Source organism: Amphimedon queenslandica, unplaced genomic scaffold, assembly GCF_000090795.2.
Source record: "Amphimedon queenslandica unplaced genomic scaffold, v1.1 AMPQUscaffold_13518, whole genome shotgun sequence".
Taxonomy (NCBI): Eukaryota; Metazoa; Porifera; class Demospongiae; order Haplosclerida; family Niphatidae; genus Amphimedon; species Amphimedon queenslandica.
In genome coordinates, this window is record NW_003546246.1 from 185,391 (window position 1) to 208,828 (window position 23,438).

The 23,438-nt window shown below is 34.7% G+C and overlaps 3 protein-coding genes across 3 annotated transcripts; 2 read left to right on the forward strand and 1 right to left on the reverse strand.

Moving 5' to 3' along the window:
* The first annotated feature begins 6,834 nt into the window (after positions 1–6,834).
* LOC109583234 (uncharacterized) lies at positions 6,835–7,554 on the forward strand. Its single transcript, XM_019998482.1, has 2 exons — positions 6,835–7,183; positions 7,243–7,554. Exons 1-2 carry the CDS (start codon positions 6,889–6,891, stop codon positions 7,521–7,523), a joined length of 576 nt encoding a protein of 191 aa, XP_019854041.1. The 5' UTR covers positions 6,835–6,888; the 3' UTR covers positions 7,524–7,554.
* A 1,278-nt stretch (positions 7,555–8,832) lies between these two features.
* On the forward strand, positions 8,833–10,871 carry LOC105313552 (E3 ubiquitin-protein ligase TRIM71-like). Its single transcript, XM_019998398.1, has 4 exons — positions 8,833–9,075; positions 9,184–9,646; positions 9,746–10,592; positions 10,847–10,871. Exons 1-4 carry the CDS (start codon positions 8,833–8,835, stop codon positions 10,869–10,871), a joined length of 1,578 nt encoding a protein of 525 aa, XP_019853957.1.
* Positions 10,872–14,183: 3,312 nt separating this feature from the next.
* LOC109583176 (neural cell adhesion molecule L1-like) lies at positions 14,184–21,049 on the reverse strand. Its single transcript, XM_019998407.1, has 20 exons — positions 20,962–21,049; positions 20,514–20,816; positions 20,102–20,464; positions 19,720–20,055; positions 19,308–19,670; positions 18,833–19,195; positions 18,415–18,771; positions 17,912–18,232; positions 17,442–17,855; positions 16,822–17,172; positions 16,455–16,772; positions 16,092–16,391; positions 15,746–16,042; positions 15,464–15,700; positions 15,323–15,415; positions 14,958–15,272; positions 14,727–14,880; positions 14,610–14,663; positions 14,396–14,556; positions 14,184–14,312 (listed from the first exon to the last, which is right to left on the reverse strand). The coding sequence occupies exons 1-20, from the start codon at positions 21,047–21,049 to the stop codon at positions 14,248–14,250; spliced, it is 5,253 nt and encodes a 1,750-aa protein (XP_019853966.1). The 3' UTR covers positions 14,184–14,247.
* Positions 21,050–23,438: the final 2,389 nt, after the last annotated feature.

Below are 23,438 nucleotides of genomic sequence, written 5' to 3' on the forward strand. Positions count from 1 at the left end.
CTACTGTATCAGCATAATAATTCTTGGCTGTGTATATTGTATACAGTAGTCCATGATTACATGTACTATGATTATTGCTAAGTATTTTATAATACCATATGGTAAGCAGAAGTCACTCACTGTACATGAATTCATTATTTGTAATGCATGGACAATTTGACCTATATTGAGTACAAGATACTATTTCCACACATAAAAGATACTATTTCCACACTTAAGATTGTATAATCCACTAGTATTATAAAATATGCACATAAACAACAGTACAACACAACAGTACCTAATTCAAGACACGATTTATCCTTTTCTACTAGCTGAAGGAGAGTGGTAGCATCATCAAGTTGCTGAGTAAGTGTTGCCTTTTCTTTCTGAAGCTGTTCCTGCTCCTTGTCTCGATCTTGCTGTATCTGCTCCTTTTCTTTTTTTTCTTTTTGAAGCTGTTCCTGATAGAATTCTCTCTCTCTTCTTTGTAGGTGACCTCTAAGTAATTGAACCTCTTCGCTCAATCCTAAATTCTCCCAATCGCTCAGTATCCTTCTTTTTAGTTGACCTTGATACTGGTCCAGAGGTATTACACTAGTAGACCAATCATTATCAGTAGTATATCCTATACAGTAACAAAATAGTGGAGAATAAGAAATACACAAGTTAATTATCAATGGATTAATGACCTTTCTAATGTAATGATTATTATCATGACTAATTATCACTACAAGTTCAATCTACTACTGTCTACATGTACTTACTGAGTTCAATAACTGCTGTATCACTTATTGTTTTTAAACCAACTCTCCTTCCTCCAAACTCAAGAATCCAGTTAGTATAGTTGGGGTTACTTTCCACACTGAGAGAGAATGCAAGTATCTTTTAGTGACACTGTCTGGTAGATTAAGCTATAAAGTTAAAATGATAATAGCTATTTTGTGTATGACATGATTCATTGATTTGATATCTGGTTAATAAACACAATAACAAACTGACACTTTTATAGCCTGCATCACGTGTTTTATGAAACACAAAGATGACATTATTACAATAAATTTAATAATGCACAATATATTAATAGACAAGTATACACAATTGAGTGTAGTATTATATCTTGTACATGTATATAATTGAGAGTGGTGCATATCAAAGGCAATGCCTGTGGTAAAAATGGTGATGTATCACTGTGGTTTCATTTGTATGATCCCTGTGGTCTTGACAGTAAAAAGTCTTTTTAAAGTACAGTATATACAAGCAAAATATGGACAGCTTTATAAGCTGAAAGTCGTGCTACTGTCAATAAAGACTGGTGAAAGGCCCAGTGGCCCGTGGGAACTGATAGGTACCAAACAAAAACAATAGTGAGTCTCTGGAGTCCAGATAACTTTAGATTGATAACACACCAAAAATCCATGGAGGTACATGTACAGTTTCACTACTCTCCTTCCATGTACAAATCAATGGTTAACAAAGTCTTAATAGTAAATAAAATGCATGACCAAGGAAGGTAAGATTGATACACAGCCCGTTAACAAGTGCCGGATCTATGTTGTAGACATAGATTTTACTCTTGAAGACATTATATCCTGAAATTAGTTTAGATATGTCAACCAAAAGCCTAAATTAGTCAATAAAGTAACTGAGCCTTCTGGGCTCCATTGCTTCCATATTTACCACGAGTTCTACTGAGTAGTGTTGGGCGATATAATCAATATTTTATTAATACAAACAATATTTTACAGTATCAATTTGTATCTGTATTAAAATTTTGAAGAGATACATTGACCACGCCTTCTTATTACAGTAAATAATATTATTAAAGAAAATTTTAATAAGTTAATCACGTATGGCACTGGTCAGCAATAAGTTGACAAAAGAACGATCGCTGAACTGTACTAAACTAGTTTGGTGAAAGCAATAATACACAGATAAGCAACCACATTATGTTTGAATATATACAAGTTACATTTACCAGAGATTGTGGTAACATTTGAGCATGGATAATGTTAGTTCATAACTATACCCATATAGAAAAACCAAGGTTGTAGCATGATCGTGGCAACCTTGTAACAAGTTGGTTGTCATTAGGTTGTCACTAAATATCACAACCTTGTAAAAACCTTGAATTTGGCACATTTTTTGGCTTGTGACAACCTTCTCACAATGTAAAATGAATTTAATAGAATAACTACAATCTGAAAGACTATCAACATATTATTATTACTGACATCCTAATCCCTTATAATTTCAAATGATTTCTATAGATACTTGTAATGTATTCATGACACATGTAGCTATTGTATAAAGATGTGGATGTGTATCAATGTTGTCTTTATTGACTTGTATAAGTGTTGGTCAATGATCCCTTTATATATGGTAGCAATAGCTTCAAAATCATTGTGGGGCGCACTTAATGAAACCTCAGTTTCCTGTCAACTTTCCACCAACCTTGTCCCAAGGCTGTTATGTTTCCTGCATGTTAGTCACAACTTCAGCACTTTTATACAAGGTTGTTACTAGGTTGCTACAACTACATGTATATGCAAGGTTGTGACCCCGTTGTAACAACCTTGAAATTTCTATATGGGTAGCAAACTCAAACGCAACTTAAACGCAAAATGTGTCGACTTATTGCTGACCAGTGCTGTATAATATACACATATGAATACATGTGCATAAAAACATAAATGAAAACAGTAGTCCCAATATGGGCTGATATTAATTGGTATCAGATTGACTCGATTTTGGCCAGCATCGCCCACCACTACTACTGAGTACACACATTGGCACGTGCTTTTGATATGACCACTCATTACCACACAAGTATGTAAATAACACCCTCTCACTGCGGGATACATTACATTTGCCTGCAGCCCTCAGGGTCAGTCGTACAAATGTGATGCATCTCTAGCGGGGTGTTATAATGTTTACTCACAATGCCTTTCATGCACCCTCACACTAAAGTACAAACCAGATAGATTACAGCTGTTTCATGTTACTGGACATATACACTCAAATGTTAGTTGAATAGGAGGCTAGGGCTTCCAATCAACTACATGTAGCATCCTCATGTGCATGTATACTGTATAGGGGTTGTACTAAAAATAAATTTCGCGAATTTCGCATTTTCATTAAATTTGCAAAATTAAATTCCACAAAAGAGGTTTGGCACAGTAGGAAAAATGGCTGCAGAAGGTAGGTTTGCCAAAATTCATACCAACAAATGGCAAATCTTGACAAATTCGCAAAATTTTATACCAACAAAATAAAATCCCTATATGGCATATACAGTAACCCTATAGTTTATCCATAACGTACACGTAATGCGTGTTTGTTAGTACACACATACATACAACATGTGCACATAACACACAAATACATATACATACTGTACATTACATAGGCGGGTTGATAATTTTTATTAATTTAGAATTAATTTGTAATCGGCTGTATGAACTGCTTGTATAAACATTGCAAAACCACAATAAAAATAGCTACATGGCCTGGTAATGGAAGGGAATCCTATTAGAGTGATTTAAAATAGAATTTCTTTCAATTCCAGTATATTATCAATTGTATATCCAACTTTACACACGCACACAGACAGACACATGTATGTATATTCACACATGTTTATGTAACAAACACAAAATGCAAAAAGAAGCAAACAATTCGTGTATAATAAAAAATTCTATTTCCCAAAAATTTTTGTGGATTTTGGTTTTTTTAATTTACAGAAAGTCAAGTAGAAAATCATAAAATCAAAGCCACAAAATTGATTTTTAACAAATCCACAATTTTTTTGGGTCACAAAAAATTTTCTGCTATATCATATTTATGCTAAAAACAGACACATACACACATTCTGAATAACAGTATTATTTATCTGTAGTTTCCACTGAATATCATAATATGTACATTTGCATTACAAACTTCATGAGTTAAAAATTTAGTTAATCGCTCTGTTTTTTATCAAGCATCATAATAATACTTACCATTTCTTTCCATTTTCTTTTGTTAATGTCCAGTAAACACACATCATAGACATCATATCCACCCACCACTAGTAAGTACGGTCCTAATTTCCTAAACTAGTGGTGATCAAAACACTGGAATGAGCCACTCTTCCCTTTGACCATTGTACTGATCCTCCAGGATTAGGTACTTCTAATGTATCCTGAAAGAATAATAGAATCAATCTAATAAAATGATTCAATATAATTATTGCACGTCAATTAAGCTCACCAATGCAATTTTGACAAATTATGATTCAATCCTTCAGTTGCAATTTAATAAAGAGCCACATTTTACAATCAAAAGAATTTCACAGTCAAACCCATCCTACAGTATTAACTCACCACTGATGTCTTAGTGAAATTTATAATATACAGTTTGTTACTGGCTCCATTAACAGTATCACCTCCAAACATTACTGCAGTGTAGTATTAGTAACTAACATTAGAGTAAAGGAACTAATAGGAGGTGGTCTGTCTCCAGTAACAACAGGAGATACTAATGATGCATGTGTCCATCATGTGCTATATTTGATATCATGTCTGATAATTGTAATAATATTCATCTGATTGAGATTTGATTAATTAAAAAACTTCTCTGTTACACCCTCTACTTGTAGCAGAAAATAAATGATGGCTGTTCGCAATTTCCCCAGTGATTCTGAACCTAGTTGCAGGGGCGTATCTAGAAATTGAAGGAGGGGGGTGCTGAGGGCGCGCGAAGCGCGCCACGATTTTTGGCCACACCCACTTTTACGGCGGTAAAACGGCCTTTTCCTGCATTTTCGTCAATTACGGGTGGGGCCGAGATCATTTCAAGCATGTTACTGGTACTTCTGATTGCTCCTTAAAGCACTGGAAACTGCTGAAATCATGACCAGGGGGCTAGATAACTTTGTTAAGAGGCTTGGTAGTGATGCAAGAGTCCAGGACTTTAGTAATTTTTTCTGAGCCCAGCCCTGAGGGGGTGCTCAAGCCCCCTCAGCCCCCCCTAAATACGCCTCTGAGTTGTCTGCATTCTGTTAATAGAATTTTGCCGCCTATGGGACTACCTGTAATATCAAACCAAAGATTAGTTTTGGAGCAACTGCAAATGCCAATTCCTGAATCAGCTTCTGAATATGAAGGTAACTGTTTAATGCATAATTCACTTATAATTAATGTTATCCTCTTTAAACAATAGGCTACTCTTTTGATATCAACTCCCTCAAGGAAATGATTATCGACCGCAAAAAGACAACAAAGATTAAACCGGTCTTGATTTCTTTCAGTGGATTACCAGAAAGTGGCAAGACAAAAGCAGTTAAGCATATTTTGGAATGCTACGTTGATAAGAGCCCGTTAAATCCAGTCACAAGAAAAGAAGATCGTCTTGAAGCTGTTGGAATATCATACTATGAGTTAGTAGCAGTTGGCCTTGCCCCAACATTAAGGAACCTTTGCATTACTGAGGTTTCAAAAGAAGCCAGTGTTGTATCTGGAATATTATCTGCTTTTAAAAATAATGTGCTAGAAGGAAAAGCACCGCAGTTTGATTTAGATACAACAAGTGCTGCAAAAGGGTTTGACAATTGCGATTTAGAGGCTCATTTGCAATTTGTCTATAAGCACCTTTGCCAGCAATCGACTATTCCTAAGCATAAAAGCGGCAAAGAAGAGCTCTGTCGCGAGGAAATAGATTATGCTGAGCAAATAAAAAAGATGCTACCCGAAGGTATTGCTCTCATCAATATCTGGGATGTTGCCATTAATGAAACCGTGCGCCATTTTCTAGCTGCCCTACAAGGTCATCTATATAATCTTCACATGTGGCTCTTTCTTGACCTTGAAAGAGATCTTGAAAATCTTGGCGAACCACCTAAAATATCATGCACTCATATATGCAGAGAAAAGAGATGGCGATGGAACAATTTTTATGAAATGGAGACCTCGTCTTCATTATTTGCTTCGTTCTTGCAAAATCAGTGAAGAGTCTGAAGACAATAAGAAACAAAGGAGAAGGGCCTGCACAATATTTGCTAAGCATAGTGGTGCATATAATGGAGAGTTACAAGAGAAAATTGAAATACTTGAGAAGAAAGTACAATCAACAGCTAAGCACATTGGTGTCACAGCGCTCTTGGAAGAAAAAATCAAAACAATAAAATTAGATGATTCCGTTGACAATGATTCTTCACTTCGTCTTTATCAGAAGTTTCAAAGTGTTATTTGTGAGACACCTTACAATGATATTCCTCTAGCATGGGTTTTCCTTCGTAGCCTCTTTTATCACTTACACAGAATGGTAATCCCGAAGAATGAGCTTAAAAAATTGGCAAAGGAGTGCAACATGGACATGAGCTTGGAAGAATTCTGCAAGTTTTACACTTCTTTTAAGTATTCTTGATATCAGCTTGATTAACCCAGAATATCAATATGTTATTGTCAAGCCAATAGGGTTCTTGAGGTCGCTTGACAGTTTCCTCTGCCCAAACAAACAGATGCACAAGGAATATCTGACTATTTGCTATGGAATAATTCCAGAAATAGCATTTAAAAATGTATTTCAAGGAGATTGGCCTGCTTTTACTGAAGCACTTATATGTCTCAACCTGGCCACACGAGTGGTAGCTCCTTCTATTGAGATGCCTAGCGATTATCAGTGTGACCAACAATCTATGCATTACTTTGTTTCACTAAGCCGTACTGGCCCACTCGTGACAGACCATGATTTCAATTCTATACATGTCATTACAAGCATTAACGCACCACATGTTTTCAAACAGGTCTCTGTTACTAAGCAGATCTTAGGACTACTTCCAAACTCTAAATTAGTTCCCTGCAAAAATTTAAAAAGACCATTATCAAAAATGAAAGCACGACAATCACATTAGTTTCTCACAGCCCTGTAATGAGAATTAGCTTCGACAAGCCAGATGAAGGAACCAGTTCCTGTATTATTAAGGCATATCATAATATTAAAAGCACCTGCAAATTTCCTGTTGAATACAAATTCGTTGTATTTTGTGTTGACAATGACACACATGAAATGAAGATGCAGTCATTGCCTTCACTTAATTATCACATTCTTCCAGATGATGAGTTATGCTTAAAGTGTAAAACAGCTGGTAGAGCTAATGAAAAGTTGCTAAAAGACTGGAACAATGCACTGAGGAAAGAAAGTGTCGAATTTCTGCAAACAAAAGGTAATTTTGCATGCTATGTGTAGATGTTTTTACACTATTGTCCTTCCCTTTTATTTCAGAATTAGAAATTACTGAACTGGCTACTATTGCAAAAGAGATTACATCACTTCGTCAACTTGAAATTAATCAGGTTCATAAAGTTTTTCCAGTATATGATAGCCCAAAAGGAGCTGTGTTAGATGCGACACTATTAACAAAGATCTTCATAGCATGGAAGGAAAAAAACCAAACAGTTAAAGAGCCTAGACGCATCTTTGCACGCAAGCTATTGGAATTGGGTCCTCATTTAGATTTAGAAAAGATTAAAACACTGGCAAATGAGATTGATCCATACTATTAATTTTTGAAACTATTTTGATGCCTTTCTTGTTTTGCTGACTTTAATAAATCAAATTAAGGTAAAATACTGAGGATTTAGCTATACGATTACTCTTCACATTTACATGTACAATACATACCATAAAATCTTAACATACATGTACTAGCTGTGGCAACCACTTAATAGCCTATTGTATAATTTGTATTAGGTTAGGTGTAGTTTACTGAGCTCTCCATTTTTTGCCTTGATACTACATCTGTGCATGGCAGCTCTAGTTACAGGGATGAAGTTGGTTGAAAGTACATGTAGGCATGTACTTGTAAGATAAAGAGAACAGGAGGATTTATTTACTCGTATCTACTTTCATTCTCTCTTCTTAGTTAATTACAAGTAGTTACTGGATCCATTTCTCTGTCTCCCCAGTATTTGTATGCTTGTTCCTAGTAGTGCTCAACTGCTCATGCCACCTGTTTTGCCACCTTAAAAGGCAGGCACTCATGCAGTTTACTGTGTGGAGAAAGGCAAAGAAGACTTCAGGCACAAACTAACGTACAAGTACATGTAAAATTTAAAATATATTGGTGATTATGTGGTTAATAATTTTTTGAAACATGTACTTTCTAGTGAATCTTTTCTTTGAATTAAGATTGCCCAAGTAAGAAGTGGGAGTACATGTAGAATATAGCTATCATAACTTTCTTTAATCACAAGACTAGACTAAATAAACTGAAAGCTTTTATAACTGATGTAATGAGTCTTTTGTTGTGAGAGCAGTAGACTCTATATGCAACTGATCATGTATTGCTTAGTGATAATGCAAGTACACATCTGTACAGTGTATACTGTTAATATCTTACTGATAAAGGATAAAGAGTTACTACTGACTATACTATTATGTATTATGGTAACTCTTTTCATAACTATCATAACTACAGTGCATACTTCATGTTATCAGGGTTGTCTTTCTCTCATTTTTGACTTCCTCCTTTCGTCCTCGTTTCACTTCTTGTTTCTCACTTGTTTTAACTTTTTGTTCTTGTCATTTACCCCTGATTCTATTTTGCAAATAATGACTACCGAGCAATCGTCTCCTTGTGTCCTCAAACTAGAGGAACAACTCACTTGTCCTGTGTGTCTTGACCACTATACCAACCCTAAGACTTTACCTTGTCTACATTCATTCTGTCAGCACTGTCTGGAGGGATTACCTCTGGAAAAGAAAAATGAGACCTATTACCTCTCTTGTCCCACTTGCCGTTATTGTACAGAGTTACCAAAAGAAGGTGTGGTATCCTTTCCTGTAGCATTTTATCTCAACAACCTCAAAGAGATGTATAGTTTAATGAAGAAGACAGCAGTTTTGCCAAATCCTCAAGAAGACATATGTAGTGACCATGGAAGACCTTTGGAGCTTTTTTGTGAAGCATGTAATAAAGTAATCTGCGTTACATGCTTGGCTCATGATCACAAGCATCATGAATATGAATTAATCACTGACAGTTATACTAAACACTGTCAAAAGTTAAGAGAATGTCTATCACCAGTTGGGAGGAAGAAGGAAGCACTCGAGAAGGTACTATCTGCTCTAGCAGAGAGAGAGAGTGAAGTCAGAGAGAGAGGACAAGGAGTCTTAAAAGAAATACATCAAATGGTAGAGGAAATGATGAATGTTCTTCGTCAGTCAGAGAGGAAACTGACTGAGCAAGCAAAGAGGGTTATTGATGCTAGGCTGAAGGTGCTTACAGAGCAGATGAAATCTGCAGAAAGGAGCTTGAGTCTTCTGGAGGAGATTGAGAGTTCTGTGGACAACATTTTGAAAACAGGTAGCCATCAACAAGTTCTAGGGTTGGAGAAGCAGATGATAGAGCGTATGAGTGAAGTTACTGCAGGGATCAATATGGAGGAGCTACATCCAATGGAAAAAACTGACTTTGAATTAAGTAAAGATATCAAATCACTACATCACATTGGAGATATTTTGTCTCACTCATCTACTGCACTAGAAAAAAGTCAAGTGAAGAAGATTAATGATTGTATTAGAACTGCAGAAAAATCGGTTTCATTTTCACTATCATTAGTGGCACCAGATTCATCTCTTTTGTCTGTTCCCCTCTCTTCCATCAGCTGCAGTCTAGTACCAGTTGGTAAATGTGATCAACCCATTCACACTACAGTCACCACCAGCACTGATCCTGGAGTGTATAGGATTCAGTGCAACCTTTCAACACGTGGTACTCATACAGTGAAAGTACAAGTGTATGGTCTACAACTTGGAGATACCTCACTAGTCATCCCTATCAATCCTTACCTTGATAGTGTAGCTCCAGTATTTGCTATAGCTGAGCTTAAAGGCCCCTGGGGAGTTGCTGTAAATGAAGATAATCAAGCTGTAATAACTATGTTTAATGGACACTGTGTAGCAATACTGGATAGAGCTGGAAAGAAAATGAAATCATTAGGAGGAAGAGGAGGAAGTGGTAATGTTAAGTTTTCTTCACCTCGTGGTGTAGCCATTACTTCAGATCAATTCATTTTGGTTTCTGATAATCATAAGATCCAAAAGATAAGCATGGATGGATACCTTGTAGCATCTGTTGGTGAAAAAGGCAATGGACCATTACAATTCAATGTTCCTGATGGTATAGCCATTTCTCCAAAAACAGGACAAGTTTATGTTGCTGATTGGAATAATCATCGTATACAAGTCTTGAATGCTGACCTAACATTTTCTCATTTATTTGGGAGTAAAGGATCAGCTAGTGGTCAGTTCCAGTCTCCATGTGACGTTGCTGTTGACAGTGAAGGATGGGTATATGTTGCTGATACTTTGAACAATATCATTCAGAAGTTCACTCCAGAAGGAAATTTTGTGACTCAGTTTGGTAGCAATGAGTCTGGTCTCGGAGAACTTGATAAGCCAACAGGTATAGCAATAGACACTGCAGCTACTGGTCTGGTATATGTTAGTGAATGGGGCAAGAGCCGCATCTCAATATTTACCTGTGAGGGTGTCTTTGTTAACAGCTTTGTTAGGGAAGGCAAACAGTTTAACAATCCTTATGGAATATCATTTGATAAGGATGGATTCTTGTATGTTTGTGATAATAAAAATAGCTGTCTTCTAATTTTTTAATTATAGTAATAATTTTAGGCTGTCGTGTGCTACAATTTTATATTCTTTAAAATTATTTCTTATTGATTGTTATTCTTTGTCATTTAAATACTTTTTAACATTAAGCAGTTTTTAGTGATAATTTACATGCTTGTCTCTTTCCCCTTTTATGATCTATCATTGTTGCATGGTTGGGTCACATGATTAGATTTACATGTGTATGTTTCCACAGGTATACAGTGACATGTGATTGTTAAAAACGGAACAGGTTTGCTCCTCCTGAATTGGTTAATTTTGTTGGTTTGTTACTAGCTTACTGATTCTATAGTGTTAATTGTAGCAGTAAGAGCATTTTATGAAAGTTTGGGCTTCAGCATTTGATGGAAGTGTTACTATGTGAGTTGTGTCCAAAGTAAACAGGCATGCAATTAATAGTACAGTATTGATGTGTACACTAGATTGTTAATAGTTGGTTGCATGGCTTGTGTATTTTGCTCTCTTCCATCATTACTTGAAGAGGCCCATTAAACCGTAATCTCATGATACCACGACTGAATTCACCTGAAAAAGTTTAAGTTACTTGCATAGTTGCATGTATATGCATTTGATTCATGTGGTAATTTTGAAGAGAGGAATTTTTTATGTTTTATTATTATTATTATTGATGATATGCTTTTTGTCGCTGTAGGTTTATTTTTTGAATTATTTACTGTTAAGTATTATCAGATCTCTCATCTCATTCTTCAGTGGATTGAAAGATAGTAACTAAACTAATAATACACTAGTACAAATACATGTAACTTCTATTACTGTGTATTTGGAACCAAACTTAAATGGACCCCATGCAAAAAACTGTTTAGCTAGGAGCTTCACCTCCCTTCCATCTCTCCTGCCCAAAAACTGGTATTAGAAGTAAAATTAAAGTAGTACCTAGAGTATGCATTCTTACTAGAGACATGTGGAACAATAGTGATAGTCTAGCTAATGTAAAATTTTTGAAAATTAAATTTGTTTTGTTGATCTCTTTGTATAGCCAATTAGAAAATATCTATGCATGTTGATGTTATCAACTTCCAGACAATGTCAGTACACCATTACCAAATGCCCACAATGCCTATACCATGCAGCTTTGTGCACTACTAACACTTATGTTATGAAGAAAGCACGGCTATCATGATTGATTGAAATTGTGTTACTGTAGCCATGTGATGTACATGTATTAGACTAATGTTTATATGTGTGTAAATTGATGTTATCCATAGCATTTATACTATAATGTTATGTACATTATTATGTATACACTGTATTCTATTTTCACTTTAGTAGCAGCTAACTGTTACAAATATTTTGTTCGTTTACAATCAGTCACCTTTTCCTTTCCTTTCTCTTTATTAAAATTCCATTACTTCTCCTTCCTTCTATTCTCACTTGTCACTCATTCTCTCTCCCTCCTCTCCCTCAGTCTCTTTATACAGAACCACCTACCACTCCATATCACTTATACTCATCCTCTTCCACTAATTCATGCACTCAATACTGGACACTGGCAGTCTGGCAGACTGATTTGTTGACAGGGATAGTGGTTGTCATGGCTTACTCCTCCCAGCTCCTTAGTCCTTACTATACTTACAATACCTCCCCCTCCTTAGTAGCTATCTCTCTCTTATTAGTACTGTATTAGTTATAGTGCTACTGAAGACCTTAACCAAATCAAGTAATTTGTCTCTATCTCTTATTAAACTCTTCCCATCATACTGTTACTCCTCTTTTTCCTATTCTTAATTAATTTTTCTTTTACTTATTACATGATACATTGTTTATTGTTATCATTAGGTTATGGTGTACTGTTTATACTGTTCTTATGGGATACCCAATGTATGCTCCTTTTCATCAAAGAGGGCAAGTCATGTTACTTCTCATGATGTCATTTCATTCTTTCTCTCTTGATCCTCTCTCTCTTCCTCCATCTACTTTCTATAGAAGAATTATTCAAGGACTACATCCATTAAGTTGTGAGCCTGCTCATGCATGCAATTGCATAATCATCATCATGCATGAACATTGTTAGTCTGTCAAGATCTATTGTATGTACATTGCTTTCCTTGCTGAGGCTCGCCCCTTCAATCTTTTACATTCGTCTAGTAATAATAATTATTATTATTTACTCTTGGTACAGGATATTTAGCCAAATTTCGATTAACATAACATTGTATGTGCATCAGAAAAAATACAAAAATGGAGATTTCTCTCATAGTGATATTTGACCTACATGTCTATGGCCAGATTTTGAGCAACTTTAAAATGTACTGAAAAGAAGCTGAGTTGCCTGTGCACCATGCCAAAATCCTGTGGGAAACCCTACACTTGTGTTACGTGTACATGTGCGTGTATTGCCTCTATTTTAAATTTTTTGTAATGAGTTATATATGTTTCTCTCTAACTCTCTGATAGAAAGAATCATTAAAATGAATTGCATTCATCTCTCTCCTTTTGCTCTAGCCCCCAGTTAATTTGTACGTTCTATCATAATTGTATAATACTCAATTGTTTTTTCTCACTACCAGATTTATGACTGCCCTAGTCTTGAGACATTATACTGGTCAGTGACAATCAAGTATCTTTCCTAAATGTTGATGGGGTTTTTAAGATGAGGTCTTTAATGATGCTTGATCTTAGCAAAAATGACATATCTAGGTACCACCCTAACTGGGACTGGTGCATGTAATGGCTAAAGTACAGATCTATTATTGTATAAATTAATAGAACTTTAATTTTGACAATGTGTAATACATTTAATTGGTGCTATGTAATTTGATTATAAGCAGAGTATAACCTCCCCAATTAGCGCTGTAAAATTCTATAGTTTTTATGGTCTCTTTTCTGTAAACACTTAAAACTACTGTAAGAGGTGATTCATTTCATAAATCAAGGCCAGCTATATTAGCATGCAAGTTTAATAGAATATATCAGAGACAGAATTGCCTATAGTACATGAGTACTTAATGAAAATTCCTGTGTGCCACAGCAATAACTACTTTTGTATTAATTTTATATTTGTTAAGAAACATTTTTTATCTAAAAGTTCTTGTTGGGAGCCATGAGACAAAAATAGAAATTGGTATGAGCAGTCGTATTGGGTACTGTGATAGTAAAAACTACATTTACATGGTACTGGAGTAATAGGAATTAGGATTATTACCCTTGCCACGCGTAGGCGTATGGGCAAGGGTATATGAGTCGATTTGTCATTATCGTATGAGTTTATAGGGAGGGCATGTGGCTATAACTATTTTTGGAACACTAAAAGTAAATACTCAGCTAATTAAAAATGTGTCAAAGAGTAAGACCGTGCTTAAGCTTGTAGTTCTTGACAAACATGTATTAACATGGTCCAAATGATCTTAAAATTCTTCCCTTGAAATGACTTGCTTGTCACTCTTAAATGCAATAATTAAAAAATGCAACTATGAGTAATCAAAATTTTACATTATGAATAGTATAATTGGCTTGCACAAATGCAGATACAATAATTAAAAATTAACTATAGTTTGCTATCTACATGTAAATTAGTTTCATTACTGCACACAAACCTCAAGGCTAAAATTATTACTTTAAATAAAGCAACAAAAATGTTTAAAGCATGTTTTCATACTCTTCATTCTCTCTCCTTTCATTCTCTCCTTGATTGAGGCTAGGATCTAAAAAGACAATAAAGACATACCATGTGAAGGAAGTGCTTTATGGTGTACATAAAATTAAATTAGAATATATAAGTATATACCTGGACCAGTAATAGGACTAGTATCATATACAGGACTGCAACTGGCTATTGGTATCACATCAACACTATCTCCTACAACTGGAGTTTCCTCTTCCTCTTGTAGCACAGCTTCATCGTTTGTTGGTTCATATAAATATTCATTGATCCTTTCGACATTGTTTCTATTGAAAATTATGATAAAACCAATACAAATGTTTAAGATTATTATTCTTACTGTGCTACAGATGCATGAGTAATAGCCATTAAGCTATATCCTTCATTAGTTCTGCTATTATAACAATGCCACAAATATAAAAAATATGTATAGCTTAACACAACAAATTTTAATTACCTTATCTTACACTTTTTGAACTTTTTCCTGTGCAATGCTACTATAATAATACACACAACTACCAGCAACAAAATTATGATTAACATTGATACCACCATTACTATTGTTAAAACAGCATCACCCTGATCAGTACTACCTCCATCAGTAGGTGACACTGTAGCAAAAAGACCAATAATGGAATTTATTTAAAAAAGTATCACAGCTAGACTACCTGAATAAAATGTATCTTACTTGTTAGAGAAATGTAAAATGCAGGCCCTTCTATTAGTCCCACATGAGTCAATAGTAATACACTAATACTCACAGTATAAGCTAACTGTGGTTTGGTATCAGTTATATTAACTGATGTGGTATCATAAGCTGCTGATGTAGTTCTTGTATTAGTTTGTCTTGATGCACTGCTACTGCTACCATCATGAGGAGTTAATCTGATACTGTATACAAAGAATCCTTTAGCTTCTTCTAATGTCACTGGATCCCATGATAACACTATTGTATCTCCTATTCTCATTGCTTGTACATTAGATGGTGATACTGTAACACTACCTGCACATAAAATGACAATAAATATAAATTAATTTATGAAAATATTGTACTGTCGGCTTTAGTAAATGCAATAGCAGTTGCTGAGTTTTTTACACCAACTTGATTGACTGCTACAACTGAAATATAATAAGGTACTCTTGCCTCTATAAAATAAAAGTGATTATAATAATAATTGAAAAATCTATACTAACTTAATCCTCCATATATTAGTGTGTATAATGCTTTCCCATGGGCAAATGCAACATTATTAGAACTAGTAATTGCATCAGTAGCTATTCTAACAATAAATCCAGTAATATCTCCATTAGGATGAGATGGTGGACTCCATGTTACATTGATAGTAGTTTCATTTAGAACTGGTACAGTATAAGCTATTGTCAAACCATTAATGGCAACTGGAGTCACTATTAGATGAGGTGAACTAGGAACTGTGCATTGTATTTTAATAATTGTACCATAAACAACATACTTACGGTCTGGTAGTGTTCTTCCTTCAGTAATAGCCACTGGTCCAGCTCCATTGATTGTGCTAGCACTGACACTAGCAGTGTAATTCTGATATGGACTGAAGCCATCAACAATTTTGTGTGTTTTTCTTTCATCAGAATTTAATTCAATAATGAAAGTAACCAATTTAGATTCATCCAAGTTAGTTACTGTTAAATTATAACTAATAATAACTCTGTTAGTACTGGTTGGTTTCATCCATGAAAATAAGACAGATTTTTGATCAGGAATGGAAGTAAAATTTTTAGGAGAGTCATATGACACTGCAACAAAATAATTCATAATTTTAAAGGAATATTATTATACACTTACAATTTCGAGCTGTTTGAAAAGTACACTGGGTAGAGGGTCCTTGTCCTATTACATTAATAAATGATAGATCACAAGTGTAGGCAGTAAAAGGCATAACATCAGTAATAGTGAAAGATGTGCTCATTGAAGTTTGTGTTGCATTTAATTTATTAACTGATACACCATTATTATTTATGCAGGTTAAATTATAACCAACTGGTGCTCCATTTTGATCTCTTAGTGCTGGTGCAATCCAGGTAAGTGTGACATTACTGGGTAAGAATGTTATATTAGCACAATCCATTGGAGAAGCAGCTGGTACTGTATAATCAGAAAATAAACAAACAAAATTAATAATGATTATAAGTATCAATTTCTACTTACATGTTGGAAGTGTTCTAAAGCTCATCTCTGCAGTACTAGTAGTACCAAGACAATTGATAGAATCAACTGTATATGCATAAGTGTTATCTTCCTCAAGGCCAGTCAACATGATCATAAATTCTGTATTAATTGCACTAATGTTACTGGAACTCTTTTTTATGATGGAAGTTGCTTCAGTTGTTTGTAAAATTGCTCCAGTATACTTAACACTGTAGGTTTCAGGTGTATAGGCAATGTTAGGTATTATAAATGATAGAGCAGCAGTAGTTGCTCCTGGAGTAGCTGTTACATTAGTAGCAGGAACAGGTAAGCTCTGAGCTGTATTTTTTAAAAAAGATACATTGTATGCAGCTAATCTTTCACTTACATCTTATAGTCACAGTACTTTCCTCATTAGTAGTGATATTAGTTGAATCAGGTATAGCAATACTAGCAGTACATCTATAAGTACCAGAATCAGAAGATCTACTGTTGGAGAAACTCAATGCATTAGTAACAGTTGTAGTCGTAGTATTCTCTACCATATGTGTAGTAGTCACAGCACCAGTTACTATTGTACCATTATGTGTCCATGCTACTACTAGGTTTGGTATTACTATGGTTGGTTTAGTGGCTGTACAAGTAAGAGTGAAGTTATCATATGGGTTTGAGTCAAGACATGATGTTTCTAGACCAAGAAATGAGTCAGGAGAAGCAGATAACCCTCCAATTGTTAAATCTACCAAAGAAGAAAATTAAAATCAACCTTACTTATTGATAGATATCAAATATATGCATACATGTAAATTAATATAGTTATGGTTTCTCAGTGAGCATTAGTATAATGCATAATGTAGGACCTTCACCCCTTAATGTCCGCCTTCAGCTTTGATTCGGGCAAACATTTTGGGGCTTAAACCTTACATTACTGATACACTTTGGAACCATGGTTTACATGTATGGTATGTAATTATACAGTACATAAATACAAAATATATATATACTTACCAGTAACAGTGAAGCTACTATTCACATAAATAGTATCAGAAGTCATAACATATTGGTATTCATAAGCTATAGCTGGTACTATAGTAACAATACAAGTATATGTTCCTGAGTCCTCAGTACTGCTCAATGTAGTAAAATTAACAGTTGATTTATACTCATTGAAACCTGATCTCATTTTAATGGAGCTGATATTAACACGATCAGTGTCAGCAAGCATCATTGAATCAGGGTGACCATTGTTTCCCATATCACTGTTATTCATAATTTGTTGATCAGTCATGTTCCAGGTTAAATTAACAGTGAATGGTGTATCAACATTAGGATCAACACTGATATCACATGTTAATATCAGGTTACTGCCAGCTAAGAAATTACTAATTCTTGATTGGCTTATGTTAGCAAATGGAATAGGAACTAAAATTATAAAAATAATAATAAGTGGGCATGGCATGCATTGAATGTAGAATTACTTTGTAACACTATGCTTGAAAATTCATTACTCCTTGTTACTACAGATATTTGAATAACATTAATGGAAGCCTCACAAGTATATAGACCAGCATCAGAAGTATTAAGAGAACGAAATATCAAATTAAGAGAACTTTTTACTTTAGATACATTCTTCAAAACTGGGGGTATGCTAATAACATTATTAGCTGATTTTTTAGTCCATAACATTATTGGTGAGACTATGAGTCTATCAACAACTGTGACTGTACAATTTAACATGTATTCTTCACCAAGTTTAGCCATACCCATAGTCACTATCTCTACTGCTGGCCTTGGAGTAGCTGTATGAGGTAGAAAAGAATTGAAAGAGAAAGAAAAAAATAGAAAATGATCTGGTATGAAAAAAGACTGGACTTTATAAAAAAAAGTACTGGTAACAGGCATGCAAGTATAGAAATCATTACAAAAGATTATAATAACTGCATGCCTATGATATGATGACTAATCATAAGTATATACTTACCAATAACTGTAATGGTAATATTAGCATTGGACGATGGATTCTTGATATATATGTAACTATTAGGAGCAGTCACTTCAACATTACAAGTATACATTCCACTATCATCAGCATTATCCAATGGATAGAACATTAATGTTGCACTAAAATGTAATGCACTGATCACATTGAGACTCTCAGTAATAGTAGCATCAGATGAACCCATAGGAACATTAGTGTCATCACGTGTCCATTGATTAGTGACAGTCACTGGTATAGTGACTAATGGATCTAACAGTATGTCACATTTAATGAAGAATGATGTCCCTGCATATAATCTATCATCATGTTCCTTTGACATAGTAACAACCACTGGTGGGACTGTAAGGAGGTAAAAATATTTAGCAAGCATAATATAGTGCAGTACTATACAGTAACTTACAGTCAAGAATCAAATTAAAGACATCACTAGCCTCTTGATAATCATAAGTAGCAGTGTTTGGATCATTGGTATTATTAAAACCAGTTACATTAAACTCAGCCATACATGCATACATTCCAGCGTCTTCAAACCTCACTGGATCCAATATTAGAGTATAGTTAGTTATTGAACCAGTGTCATCTGTTGTGATAGTGTATTGCATATTCAAATTAGGGAGCACTTCTGTATCATTCATTTTCATGAAAGTAATCAATGGTGTTACTACTAATCTCTCAACTGTTTCTATGGTACATGTTATAGTTAGACTCTGACCAACTTCAATTGAACCAACTGATGAAAAATTTACTGTCATTAAAGGAAGACCTGATAAAGAAAAAAGACAGGGTATAAGTAGGAAGATGATTTGTATGTGTGACAGAGAGGAGACAAGAGTAGACAAGGGAAGAGCAGTACTGTAGTACAAAATAAATCTCACTTTCAAGAGTAACAGCAAGAGTGGCATTAGTGGGCTGACTTGATGCTATTAATGAGTTACCAGAATCAATGATCATTTGACAAGTATATGTTCCTTCATCATTATTACGACCAGTATCAATAGGTTGAAACAATAGCATGCTTACAAAATAATTATTGTCACCAGTTGGAGGTATTACTTGACGTCTTGCATCATTAGTTGGTATCACATTACCTCTAGGATCAGTCCATACGACACTAGCAGTTACTGGTGTATTAACTATTGTAGTGTTTACTCTAGCTGTACAGGTTAGTGAATAACCCGTACTCTCATATATTGGACCAGTTGGAGGATCAGCAACTATTGATACACTGGGAGAAGATACTATAAAAAGAAAAATTATATATTATTTCAAATAATAATGATAACAAACTTTGAACAGATATATCTTTGTCAGTACGATCTACACTACCAAATACTAGAATTGTTGCTTGACAGTAATATCGTCTAGCATCTGTTGTCTTCACTGGATCAAGCATAAGTACACTGGTGAATATATTTCCATTTCTAACAACAGGTACTAGTGTAGCATCATTGTTTTCACTAGTCACATCTTGAGATGCTTCTAAATCACAAGTCCATCTAACACTAGTAAGGCTCTTAACAAAATTAGGAGGTACAACTATAACACAAGATAGATTAAATAAATCACCAGCAACAGGAACAGAAGGAATACAGATACTTATATCAACATGATTGATATCAAACCCTATTAGAATACAAATGAAAATAATAATACATATTAATTTATTTACTTGCTACAGTAAATGTAACTGCACTGCTATTATCATTCCCTGCTATTATAAAAGGAGTATTAGGAGTCACACTAACCGAACAATTGTAACTAGCACCATTATCACGCTCATCTCTTAAACTATTAATATGTAACACACCAATGTACTGATTATTAGTCATAACAGGAGGACTGATAGTAAAATCACTTCCATTGGTCAGTACAGTGTTATCTCTCCTCCAACTCATAGTAATACTAACACTAGTATCAATATACTGACTGATGTCAGCTATACATATAATATCAAGAAACTGTCCTTCTGCTAGTTTTCCATCTACTAAATGTCTAGTAGCATTATACTCAACAACAACTGAAGGAGTTGGTACTACAAAACAATACATACATAAAACATTAATTCAACTATTTCAACATACATGTTAGTATCACTTTGGTAGACTCAATACCATTAAACTCATAGTCTATATCAGGTTGAGTGATATTAACAATGCATTGATAGTCTCCAGCATCAGACACCCTTAATGAATCAATTGTAATCATTGCTGTAGTATCACCAGTTCCAGTAGCACTGGCCACGAGTCTTTCATTCTTCTTTATACTGATATTCACATTAATATTGTATAGTCCATCTAGCACATCAACTGTACAGTTAAATGTTAAACTCTCTCCGAGTGATCTACCAGTAGCAGTTGTAAATGTGATATTAGGAACAGGATAAGCTAATTAAAATCAATAAAAGGTACTACTTAAGTAGTTCAGTTTAATCAGAAGGGACAGTGCAGTGGAGGAGCTTAAATTGTTTTTAAATACTAGATACTGAGCTCCAGACCTTGGCACTGAAAATGTTAAGTGAGGAAGACTGACCTGTAGCTGAATGAAGGGGAAGAAAACCAGATTGTTGGCCTGATAATACTGCCACATGTTGTGCCAAAAGAAATAGCCAGAACATCATTTTTTTACCAGCCACACCCCTTCATAAACTCTACATCTAGATCTATCTATAGCGAGATCTATCTATAGCGAGATCTATAGTCTACTAGATTTTAATTCATTTCTCTCCCTCTTCTGTTTCTTTCCCCGACTCTTTCCAGGAGCCTGTCGAGAGCAATTATGTGTGTCAGTGGAGAGGAAGAGCTCCTTCATGAACCGGAGATATATCTATGTATGCACATGTGTGTATCTAGATCTAGTGGGAAAAATTTGCAGTGTTTGATGATTTTATGACTGGTGGTTTTAAATTGCTCAATTTGTTGCTTGCTCAAAATTCAGTAAGCAAAAGGGCAGGTTTATTTTGGCAATTTTATCAGATTAATCTACCAATTGCCAAAATAAAACTCTCGGCCAATTTCCCCCCATAGATCTATGTACAGAGGAAAATGCATCGAATTATCTTCATGTGCATTACTTAATGCTTTATGACTGGATGTGCCGGTGAATGTATGCACACAGTGAATGCAGAGCCTTGGGGCACAAGCATGAATGTAATGAAAGAGAATAATGCAATTGTTTACAAGAATATAGATTTATATAGTTTTAGAACATGTGATCTACTCGAAGTGGCCTTGTGCCAATATTGGGAAATTTTGGTGAAGCTTATTTTTGGAAAGACTGCTTTAAAATTATATGCAAAAATGTTTCACACCTTATATTTGACAAAAAGTCTATCAAAGAGTCCAATATTTTGTCAGTAACCCTCAAAATAATTGAATTCAATTATACTGTCTCTTTCAGAGGTTCCCTGTCATGGACCGGTGATGTAGTGGGTCAATATTACAGTGGGACCCACCCCACATCTACCTGGAGACTATTAGACCCCACCCAGGAGGTCTGTGTGATTCACTGATCACCAAATTATCAGCAACTGGTGTCAGGAGAAAATGATTATAGTGAGTTTACAATTTCTTTTTTTAATTTTATAATCGCCCCCCATGCAATTTTTATTACATTTCCTGATACATATTATGTCTTTATGCTATGTACATGTAGAAAGTTTGACCTGTTTATGATAAATAAATTTAGAGTTATAAGCATTTTTATGAGTCAATTTTTGAAAAAAAAAGCAAAAAATGAACCATATTTTTTTCCAAAAAATGGCTTTGAACTTTACCTTAATTTTTATTACATTTATTGATACATATTGATGTCTTTTTGCTGTATAGAAAGTTTGAGCTGTTTCCAATAAATAATTTTCTAGTTATGAGCACCTATAATGGTTTTTTTGACTATACCCTCAAAGTTAGACCATTTATTTTCATGAAAGGTTCATTTTGTGCTTTGTTCAACCTCAATTTTCTTCTCTCTCTTTCCATGCAGTTATAAAATGATGTGTTCTTGATGATGATTGTAATACCATCATGTCCGTCTCATGGTCTGTGACATAGGGGTAGGAACAAACTAAAAGTTGGGGGGCTAAGGTATTATTTATTGGCAATCATAGGAGCATGATTTAACAATTGATCATTGTGCTGAAATTAATATTGTCCAAAATACTGGCGTCTATGCTCATTAAATGTAACAAATTCCTTTGCAATGTCCTTAATGTATAAATTGTCCATAAATTCTTTATGTGTATGCAAAATAACTACATAATTAAGACGCTCTTGTGACATTGTGGAGCGCAAGTAGTTTTTTAATCTCCTTAACGTCGAAAATCTACGCTCAGCTGAAGCTAATGTTAACAGAGTTGTTAAATAAAAAAGTAGAAGCTTGTGTATTTCTGAAAAAACTAGTGTGTGTTCTTAGAAGTTAGCTAGTGCATTAATTGTTTTATGAAACGAATCATCACACAATATACACACATATAAGGATTACCTAAACTAAAGTCTATAGTGTTGATAATAGTAATACATGTATATCACTTAAAGTTGGAGGGGCTAAGCCCTCCTTCAATGAAAGTTGGGGGGCTTAAGCCCCTCCTGCCCCCCCCTGTTCCTACCCCTATGGTCTGTGAAATGGATACATGTACACATAGGCGGCGGAACATAATTAATTTTGGGGGGGCTGAACACCAATAATTTTATTAAAATGGGTGCCCTAGTAAAAAATCCCAGCAAGATCTTGCATGATTTCTCTTCAAGATCATGCATGAATCTTAGGTTTTTTTTTGCAAGATCTTCTGGGTATTTGGAACAAAGATAATGCGTGATCTTGTATGATCATGATGCTAAGAATTAATTGTGATCCAACATGATCCCGGAAACAATTTTTTATAAGATCTTAGCAAGATCTTACGGGGATTTGGAACAAAGATAATGCGTGATCTTGTATGATCATGATGCTAAGAATTAACTGTGATCCAACATGATCTTGGAAACAATTTTTTATAAGATCTTAGCAAGATC

Excerpts from the sequence above, each read along its gene's own strand:
- LOC109583234 (XM_019998482.1), top strand. The coding sequence starts at position 6,889 with ATGAGAATTAGCTTCGACAAGCCAGATGAAGGAACCAGTTCCTGTATT. Across the intron at positions 7,184-7,242 it reads CGAATTTCTGCAAACAAAAG|AATTAGAAATTACTGAACTG; the intron begins GTAATTTTGCAT and ends CTTTTATTTCAG.
- LOC105313552 (XM_019998398.1), top strand. The coding sequence starts at position 8,833 with ATGTATAGTTTAATGAAGAAGACAGCAGTTTTGCCAAATCCTCAAGAA. Across the intron at positions 9,076-9,183 it reads AGAAGGAAGCACTCGAGAAG|TCAGAGAGGAAACTGACTGA; the intron begins GTACTATCTGCT and ends GTTCTTCGTCAG. Across the intron at positions 9,647-9,745 it reads CTGCAGTCTAGTACCAGTTG|TGAAAGTACAAGTGTATGGT; the intron begins GTAAATGTGATC and ends GTACTCATACAG.
- LOC109583176 (XM_019998407.1), bottom strand. The coding sequence starts at position 21,049 with ATGATGTTCTGGCTATTTCTTTTGGCACAACATGTGGCAGTATTATCA. Across the intron at positions 19,671-19,719 it reads CAAAGATATATCTGTTCAAA|TATCTTCTCCCAGTGTATCA; the intron begins GTTTGTTATCAT and ends TTCTTTTTATAG. Across the intron at positions 14,664-14,726 it reads TTCAAAAAGTGTAAGATAAG|CAGAACTAATGAAGGATATA; the intron begins GTAATTAAAATT and ends TTGTTATAATAG.